Raw genomic sequence first — 9,712 nt, forward strand, 5'->3', positions numbered from 1 at the left:
CATAGCGCCACAAAGTAGTTCGCGAAGCCTGATGCTAAACCAAAAGAAAATGCGGAGACAGATATAAACATAAACATGTTACACTGATAGTGCTTTCTAGATTTACGTGCATGAAAAATGCGTTTGCCTAGCTTTATGTTGCTATCTGTGGGTTTGATGTCAGCACAAAGAGACCGAAGAAGCCTTATGGACTGAAAATTCTGTGTATTGTTAATAACACCACGTGGCTGAACTGAACCTCATAGCTTAGAGAGAAATAATTTCACGCGCGGTTATTTTTGAGCTGCAATAATTTATATTAGCAGATGGTGGCCTTTAGTCCTCAAAGAAGTCTTTTGGGTGAGCATCAGTTGAAAAGATTCGTTCTTGAACAGCATTTTCTTGGCAGGTTTTTGGAATAGAGGCAAGTGGATCTTCCCGGTTTTTTTTTTTGTTTTTTGTACCGGCCCTGTCGTAAGCAGCCAGAAAATGCCAGTTTACCAGAAACTGACACTGTGTGTTCACAAGCCTCACGATCGTGTGGCGGCTGTTTGCGTTGGGTGTCAATGTCTGTAAGTTAGTGTCGAATTGCTTCTTTGGTAGCAGGGTACGCAACAAAAATAACAGCAGTCTAATACCTTGAGCCCATAGTCGATAAGGATAATGCTGTGGATTCAGTTCGCAAAAACTGAACCAGAATTTTCAAATCTCCTGTTTTAATCACACGGGTTAACTTACACATGAACGGTAACTTTATTCTACTCAGAAACATTAAACCGCTGCGGTACGCTGCCTAGATTTTTCTTCGACAGTTCTTTTTCTTCTGAATGACGTAAAGTCTAATGCCCTGCTAGATGACCTTGGAGATAGCTATGCACGCAAGCAAGAATTCATCTATGTTACCCAAACCGAGGTTTTACGCCACCAACGTAATTCCAAACAGTTCAATGCCATCGGAATGCTTGCGCGCGTCTCTTCAGGGACGCATCCATTACCCTTAGCTCTTCCAGGAAACGACGAATATTCATGAAAGCGATCAAAACAGCCTGCGAATAAGTAGATAGACACTTTCTAACTTGTTCTTCAATGCCACGCGAGCCACACGCAATGAGAGCAAAGGAGTCGCTAGCGGCTCCGATAATAGCTTTCCTCCTCGGAGGAGTCGCGATACTTAAGTGACGGCGCCCGCTGATACACGCCCTCCTCAAGGCTTCCATAAGCACAGCAGTCGGGAGAGTTTAAACGATGAGCCCATGGTGAATTGCTGTCTTCTCTCTGCGCGCACGATATGTCACTCTCCTCATGCTTCGTGGCGCGCTGTCGCGATCGAACTGCCGTGAGATTTGCAACTGGTGTTGCTCTTATTGGCATTCTTTTCGTTCCTGCGGTCGTCGAATGCGATGGCCCTCCCGTCACCCGCATCGACTCCGGCCTCCTGGAAGGAGTGCGCATTTCTATCGGCGACAAGCAAGTTGAAGCGTACCTAGGGATACCGTATGCGGAGCCCCCAGTCGGCGAACTAAGGTTTCAGAGGCCCCGGCCAATCTCGCCCTGGCGCGGAGTGTACAAGGCCACAAGCAAGCCCAAGGCATGCAAACAGCTGCGGTGTCCGCTGGTGCCGAAGGTGATCCTGGATTACTCCAACGCGTCGGAGGACTGCTTGTTCATCAACGTATGGAAACCAGCGTCACTGTGTTCACAGCCCCAAAACTCCTCTTGCAACCAGAAGCTTCCCGTGTATGTGTTCATTCACGGCGGCGGATTCCAGTGGGGCGATTCGTCTCTACTCATTTACGATGCAGCAAACTTTGTGGCTCTCACCGACATGATTGTAGTGACTTTCAATTACCGCGTAGGAATCAACGGCTTTTTGTCTCTGAACATACCGGAGATCCCTGGAAACATGGGTCTTTGGGATCAAAACTTGGTGCTCAAGTGGGTACAGCGAAATATAGCAAGCTTCGGTGGTGACCCGAATGAAGTCACTTTGGGAGGACAGAGTGCGGGGTCAGCGTCGGTAGCATTGCATGCAGTCTCTCCTCACAGTAAAGGACTGTTTAAGAGGGCCATCATGCAAAGCGGCGCACCATTGTCAATGATCGCCACAGTATATTTCAGGGGTGAGGGGAAGTTCATAAATACAGCCGCTGCTCTGGGATGCTACGAATCCAAGAAAGCACTGAAGGAGCAGCTTGTAGACGTCATTTCGTGTCTGCGTCGTCTGGACGCGTCGTTTATTATAAACACTGTAGATAAGTTTGACTTTGTGCAACGAATGTATGCGCCATTGGACAAGGATGAATTCCTTCCATTCTCCGTCCTGACACCCGAGACGTGGCAGAAAATAAACTTTAGAGAAGTGCTCCTTGGAACTACTGCCAACGAGGCCACCATGTTCTTGAGTGTCATGCAAGAAGCATTTCATCAGGTCATGGGAATGATGAAGACTGAGTACCGCATGCTGTGTATCATCGTCATGGCGCAGGCGTTGAGCATTCCTGTCTCCCAGTCGAAGACGATTGTGCGCGCATACTTTGGCGACGACAGTCAGGAGCACAGTTTCGAACAGGTGCAGGATATCCTGGCCAGAATGCTGGGAGATGCGTTGTTCGACTGTCCAACACAACTATTTGCAGACAGTGCTTCGCGACAGGGGATCAAGACGTACAGGTATCTTTTCGGGTATCGGCCAACGCACAGCCTGTACGACGAATGGATGGGAGTGGCCCACGGGGAAGACATCCTCTACACAATGGGAACGTTGCCGTTCATAAAGGATAAGAGCCGCTACACCGAACCGATGGGCAAAGTGGCCGAGGAGCTTCTGGCCTCGAAGAACTATACTGCTGAAGAGGAGCAGTTCATGAAAGAAATCGTCGCTACTTGGGCCTCGTTTATCAAGTCTGGGTAAGTGAACCGGCCATGACAGACAAAGAAGGATTTTAATGCTTTGAGTGTAATTATCTCTTTCATACATCGCTATGAATTTGCGCGCAGTGTTTTCGGTGCAGTTATGAGTAATTCTAGGTGAATTCAGCGCAGAGAGTCAAGTGCTTACATAAAAAAGAGATCACCACAGGGAATATGCTTTATCAAAAGACAAAATTTTTATTGACAGAAAAAACAATTCAGATGCACGCAAGAGAATACTTGCATTCCTGCAGCTATGAAATTGAAACGACTTTTGAAGAAACCGCAGCAGTGCTTTGCATCAGCAGCGCCTGAGTTTTGAGTTGGTTGACTGAAGCATACGACTTCTACACTTTCGAAATATGTCAAACAGAGGGAAGCATAAAAACTACGCAGATATTTTTTTCCCTCGCAAAATTCTACCAAGTTCAGAGCGACCAAAGAAATGATGACGGTCTAGAGAGAGCACTAAGTGGCGGACCTAAAATTTAACGTATAGTTCACGACGAAACCGCACAGTTGTTGAGTTGCGTGAAACTTCACGAACAGACAGTCGAGTATAAAAAAAGTAAGGAAAATAAAAAAAGCAACAAAACATCCTGAATGTCCACGTTCTAGACGGAGCGGCGAAGTCATATCGGGCACTGCAGAATTTACAGCAGTGAATTTTTGCCCAGAAAATCATTTTTGTTCAATAACATGTCCAGGAATGCTGAGGCTTTATTTTTTTTTCTACTTGTCCTTCACTGCGCATGTCTCACTATTCTTTTTTCTGGCACCCTCCCTCGTATGACAAAAAAAATTGTAATTACTGAAAGGACGCTTTCAGCATTACATCAAAGAAGTAAGCTGCGACATCCACAATACGTATTTTGTTCAAATTGACGGTAACGCCGTTTGCCAGCGCTTCTGCGGATATGTTACAACAGTGATGTGCAGCTGCCTCCACCCACCAGCAATTAATTGCCCGACAATGCACCCATGTAGTCGCCGGCTGAGCTATTGCGTTTTTGCATAAATCCCCTTCGCTGCTCGCTTCTACATTTGTCGTGAACTATACAACACTGCACTAAATATGACGCAAAAACTACCTATGTCTGCGAATTTTATCTAGCGCCTGTGCTGTTTGCAATGCGCAGCCCTGCTTAAATGTTCCAATAATGTTTTATTCTCGGAGGTTACTTTTCCTCCCTGTTAACGAGTAGAAGTGGTCGTACGCAAGGTATAACTACGCTCTCACTTCCTCTCCCTTTTGTTCACAGGAAGCCTGTGACACCAAAGCCTGGGGCTCAGTGGAAAGAGTATGGTGCAAGGAACCGCTATCCTGTAGTTCTCCTGAAGCCACACAACTACACGACGTTCGATGACGACAAGAGAAAGCGTTGCGCCATTTGGACACCGATATTTTACAGAAAGTGAGTGTATCACCTCATTTATTCTGCTAAAATAAATAAATAAATAAAGGGGGCTTACCAACTCGTCTGGCTAAAAAAAAGACCGCCAGGTTTAAATTTTTGTACTGGCTGTATCACAAGAAAGGATTGCCACGTGAATCATACATATTCTATGCATATCAGTGATCGTCAAGATTGAACCACACAAAATTTATGCGGCCATATTGGGCTAAGACTAAACAATTACAGAAATCTTTTTTCCCTTGCGCAGTAAAAATTTGGAACTGCTTGCCCGCTTTGATCGTTGTATCTACTAATGTTAATGTACGTACTAACGTTAACGTTATGTGCTAAGCACTGCTGCCTGCAGTATTTGGAAATAAATGATAAATAAATAAAAATATTGTGAGACGGGTCCTTGCGGAAATACATTCTACGCACTAAGACGAACACAGTAGTCAGGAGACAATTTCGAGCTATCGCTCTTCCCGAACTCTTTAATGTCCGATGAGCGATTAGTGATTCACGTGCCATAACCACCTACTTGATGCTTTAATATTATGCAGCTGATGTGTGTACGTGTATGCCGCTTATTCACAGTGGCGGCCGCTTTAGTGGGTCATCCAATGTGCAGTACGCTTAGTTATCTGTCTGTGGTGTTACTGGCACACCAGTTGTAACCATTCAAACACCCATAATAGTTTAACCCCCCCCCCCCCCTGTCTAGTTTGCCTACCCGCTACCTGCTTCATCGTTCGCATGCAAAGTATTTTCCTTTAACAAAGGCAAATGAGTACTTCATTCCTTAACAAAACTCTTCTACGTGTTGCATTCCCCATTCTTTTTATTCTCGCCGACTAGTATAAAATACGCAATGAGGCATTATCATGAATCACAAACAGAAGCATTGCAAATACAAATGCATGCACAATATAAAGCCGTCAAGAGATCATAATTAGGCGTATATAAAGACATTTGGTTGTCAAATGTTAGGAGCTAATAGGACGGCATATTTCGAGAAACTAGAACTTCCCATATCCGAGGCCACAATTTGCGACACAGAGAAATAGCGCCCCTAAAAAGGAAAGAACACTAAAGTACTTTACGGCTGTTCTGCAGTCTGGCGTGCATAGGGTTTACATCCGAACATGTGCTGAGCGACAACATAATTATCTCCGCTAATGCGCCTTTTTTCTAAGGTGTAGATTTAAAAAAGAAAAACTACATATTAGTAGGCAAACATATTTCAAAGAGCCGAAAAAACATTTAATGATTTTGATCACATCTCATTAGTTTGTGTGCAACAAAAGTCTTACTTAAATCAGAAGCCCGAGGTAAACAAAATATGCTTGTAAACCACTTGTGACGTGATAGAAACATCACCCGTATATTTGTTCTCTTTTTGTTTACAGCGAAGAAAAATCTACGGGGGCAGACACAGAGGTGCCGAGCACGAAGCCGACGAAGCCACCTGGTCGCAAGGCTGTATCAAAGCCGAAGGTTTCTTTCCCGGCCAAGGACCGGAAGATGTCGTCTGGCACTGTCAAACTACCGTTAGCTTGCTTGTTGTATGCTGCCATAGCAACTACTCTTCTATTGCAGTGAAATCTGCGCTAGTCAGCGGTTATGCCAGTACCGCCAAAAATGAATCGCAGAACTGCTCATCTGAACTATCTGCGCTTGGAAATAATGAGTATTCAGTATTTTGCGCCGATATGGCATTATTATCTTCACAGTGTACAACTTTTTACAGAAACACAGACACACACTAATATGTGTGAGAAGACGCGACCTCAGCAGTAAGGCTGGGCAAGTAGGTGGTTACATTAAAACTGCGTAGTTAACTGTCTGGTGCGCGTGAAAACATTTAATCATGAACCTTCATGAGAAGAAACGTCAGTCGGCGCTATTCCTATAAAGGTACCGTCGTCTAAACTCATATTTCCTTTGCCCTCTGACTGAAATATTTGAAACTAAAACGGCATACTATACTTCGCCCCTGCAGCACGTCGCTAAAGCAGGTTGCGTCATCTAATTATCTGCAGAACTTCGCCCCTGCAGAACTTCGCAGCGTCGTTAAAGCAGCTTGATCTGATTATTTGGCCTGATTTCTGAAGATCCTGGCACGTACCAAATGCTTATAACATGACGGTGGTTGAGTGCAATATAATACCGTTCATCTTGGCGAATCGCTAATGTGCGGGTCCTACGAATGCTCGAAATCTTCCGATGCGAGGTTATCTTACAATAAGTTTCTGTGCTAGCTGTGTTAATTGAGCACCCGATTAGCTGACGCCATCTGTGACGTCAACAACATCACTCAGCTTTAGGGCTGTACTGCGGCCGCTCGTAGTTGCTGGTACTAACTGACGCGGCGCCTAATGGGGAGCACCATCGCATTCGTTGTACATACATTCATAAAACATAGCTTCTTCATCGACGTTTCCGAACTGATGTGCTTCCGTCCTGAGTATGAAAAATGCTTACAGTTATTTCCAACTTCTGAAATCGAAAATCGAACAGCTCGAACAAAACACGAAGCACAGGACGCGAATTACGAGGGATGAACTGCTTTGGTTACTATAGAATGTCTTGTGAGTGCATCTTACATTTTATTCAAAAACATGCACTAAAAAGGCCAACAACGTGTTTCATTGAGCGTATAGCAGTAGAAAAACTGGTCCGTTCCGGACAAACCAGGACGCACTACGAGTCTTCAACTGCAACTTTCCCTGCGACTTCAGTGGTTGAAAAGATTATAGTTTCGCCTAGAGAGAGACAGAGAGGTAAAGAGGCAGAATAAATGCAGGGATGTTAACCTGAAAGGTGTTCAGGTTGGCTAAATGCTTAGGTTACTGATGAGAATGCTGATACGAACTTCTTGTCCCCGGCTGCTTCTGTGGCGCCTTCCCATTAAAGTTGCGTTCAATTGCTCATTGCCTCGAAATACACAACATTCAGTCCTCCCTGCCACGATCACTGCTAGGAAATAAAGCATTAGATTTCGTTGCCACTTTACGACTCGTTATATTCAAGCCACCTCAGACCGCGTGAGGACTGCAGTGTGCATATGCGTCTGGACTTCTTTTCTGTTTTCTAAGCTAGGCAAGTTGGGCTTGAATGAGTGCAATAACGTTTCTGATAAAAAACAAAAGCTCAATACTCAGACTAATTCCTCCTTTTCATCTCAGATTAATTCTTTTATTTTGGCCAACCTTACGAGCTGGATATTATTGAAAAGCTAACCTTATCTCGGCTGTCCATAATGGGTGAATAATTTTTTTTGTGCGAAAATCTAGTATAAAGTCCTTTCGCTTTTATCCCACTTTTTGCTACCACTGCTGAAAAAAATAAAAAAATGTCTAAACACACGTACCTGTGATGACGAGCCCAGTAATTGTGCGGCATCTAGACTGTCTTGTGTACACACATTGTTGCTCACTACAAGAACATGAAGCTGTCGCCGGACCTTGCCGCCACTACGTTTCAGGCAGGCTTCAGCGAAAATTGGAATCTTCGGGTGCATTTGTTCTTATTACGCATTGCAGATGTCGTTTGCATCGGTATTAGCGCTTCAAAATGAGTTTTCATAGTAATAAAAAAATTTTTGATTTAACAAAGCCCAAATACACTTTCGGGTCTGCCTAAGTAAAACAAGGGCTTGAAGTGCAGTTGCGTACCGAACAATTAAAAAGTACAACTGCATGACTGAAAACATGGTTTGAAACAACGTACAAACATAATCTAGATAGTTAGCTATATTAAGTTTAATGGCGCAAAGGACATAAATCTATATAGATCAAGTAAACTCTGTTTAGCTTCTTCTCGGCTATAGAGGGAAATGTTTCGATAGGAGAAGTGCTGAAAACCAATGGCACTTAGTAAGAAAGAACATTCTCTCAATATGTGTCCATGCGAGGTACCACAATGCGTTCACGTGGCCGGCTCTGTCCAGCAGGCTTGCACTCAGTGCAAAATCTCTTAATCAAGATGTAGCAGAACTGCTGCAGCTATGAACCGCCTAGAAAAAAAGAACGGCATTCACAAATACTCGAATATATTTGTACACCAGTTACCAGGTGCCTTGTGCAAAACATAAGTCGATATACTCTTCTAAATTGAATCAGTCTTAGCGCGCCGAATACCACCACACAAATAAAAGCGACATATGCCGAATCATCTCACGCTATAAGCTAATGCACGAACAATTTGGTTGGAACCAGCACAGAAGTTTAATGGATTATGGTAAACTGGCGGTTGTGCAGTAGTTCGGTACAAATATATGCTAAATGGGCATTCCACGACAAATTTGCGGCAGGAAAAATTTCGAAATATTTTATTGAGGGTGCGTACTGAACAACAGAACAGCTGTAACTGGAGGAGGGACACGACTGCAAAATAAACAGTTCTACAAAAGCGGTGCATACCAGTAGACTGCGGAAGCGAGCAAGCTTAGCCTGCGAATGAGCCTAGTCTCTTATTCATAATATAATGGTACTGACACTATAATTGTTGCGAGTCTTCATCATCAGTGACATTAAATGCCGCCAGGGATCAAAAATGACGACCTGTAACTTAAATCCTGCTCGTGATCGCAAGTAGTAATCACTGTGTTATATTTTTTACCCGCTCCAGGGTTCAGAACTTGTAGTGTAGGGGCAGTAAGGGGTGAAAGACTTTCAACCCTTTCATAAAATCGCGATATCAAGTACATTCGCATACATGTAAGTCATTTAGTGTCTGTTCGCCTAACATTTTTCTTGTCGCAATCGTTCCTCTTTAAGAACGCGCCGCATTCATAGCGCATTCATAGCTGATTGAGGCACAAGTTAACTGAAACGATTTTTCGCGAAAAACAAGAATCAATACTTAGCCCAACAATTAGATTCGTCATAGAAAAATACAGTAGTGATTAAGCTCAGCGCCAGATACACATTAACGTGCTTTGTTCCGCGCATAACAAAACCCAAAGGTGTAAGTTATCCAAGCAAGCTATTAATGTCGTAATAGTATTTTACGTGCAAAATGTGGCATATTACCAGCGTCCAGGCCTAAGTACTAATTCGTTTGGAGAAGTTTAGCTAATGCTTTAAGTTCTGAATCGACGAGGCAAAATATCCGAGGAGTTCGGGACTGCAAGCATCCCCGATAATATGCATTTGAACCCTTGCCGTTAACCATGCACTCAAAAATGTGTGGGGACACCTAAACTCCGCCTTAACGGTATCACACGATAACTTGCATGTTTTAACGCCTACATAAGCGAAACTGGTCATTCTCAACTTCACATTCACATATCTTTGTGAGTTCTCATTCTACTCCTGGCGCAGTGATGCAGCGGTCAAGCGATGGCCCTGTTATGGCAGGTGTTGTCATCGGTCGGGCTTGTGCGACCCAGGGTGCTTTTCCCGAGCAACTTCTCGCGACCA

The 9,712-nt window shown here is 44.0% G+C and overlaps 1 protein-coding gene across 1 annotated transcript; it reads left to right on the forward strand.

Annotated features, from left to right (window-relative positions):
• Positions 1-1,078: 1,078 nt before the first annotated feature.
• Positions 1,079-7,046, forward strand: LOC149340118 (acetylcholinesterase-1-like). Its single transcript, XM_089548862.1, has 3 exons — positions 1,079-2,886; positions 4,152-4,304; positions 5,696-7,046. The coding sequence occupies exons 1-3, from the start codon at positions 1,268-1,270 to the stop codon at positions 5,886-5,888; spliced, it is 1,965 nt and encodes a 654-aa protein (XP_089404988.1). The 5' UTR covers positions 1,079-1,267; the 3' UTR covers positions 5,889-7,046.
• The last annotated feature ends 2,666 nt before the right edge of the window (positions 7,047-9,712 follow it).

This window comes from Amblyomma mixtum, chromosome 6 (assembly GCF_055824585.1).
Source record: "Amblyomma mixtum isolate Tamu chromosome 6, ASM5582458v1, whole genome shotgun sequence".
Lineage (NCBI taxonomy): Eukaryota > Metazoa > Arthropoda > Arachnida > Ixodida > Ixodidae > Amblyomma > Amblyomma mixtum.

Excerpts from the sequence above, each read along its gene's own strand:
- LOC149340118 (XM_089548862.1), top strand. The coding sequence starts at position 1,268 with ATGTCACTCTCCTCATGCTTCGTGGCGCGCTGTCGCGATCGAACTGCC. Across the intron at positions 2,887-4,151 it reads GCCTCGTTTATCAAGTCTGG|GAAGCCTGTGACACCAAAGC; the intron begins GTAAGTGAACCG and ends TTTTGTTCACAG. Across the intron at positions 4,305-5,695 it reads ACACCGATATTTTACAGAAA|CGAAGAAAAATCTACGGGGG; the intron begins GTGAGTGTATCA and ends TTTTGTTTACAG.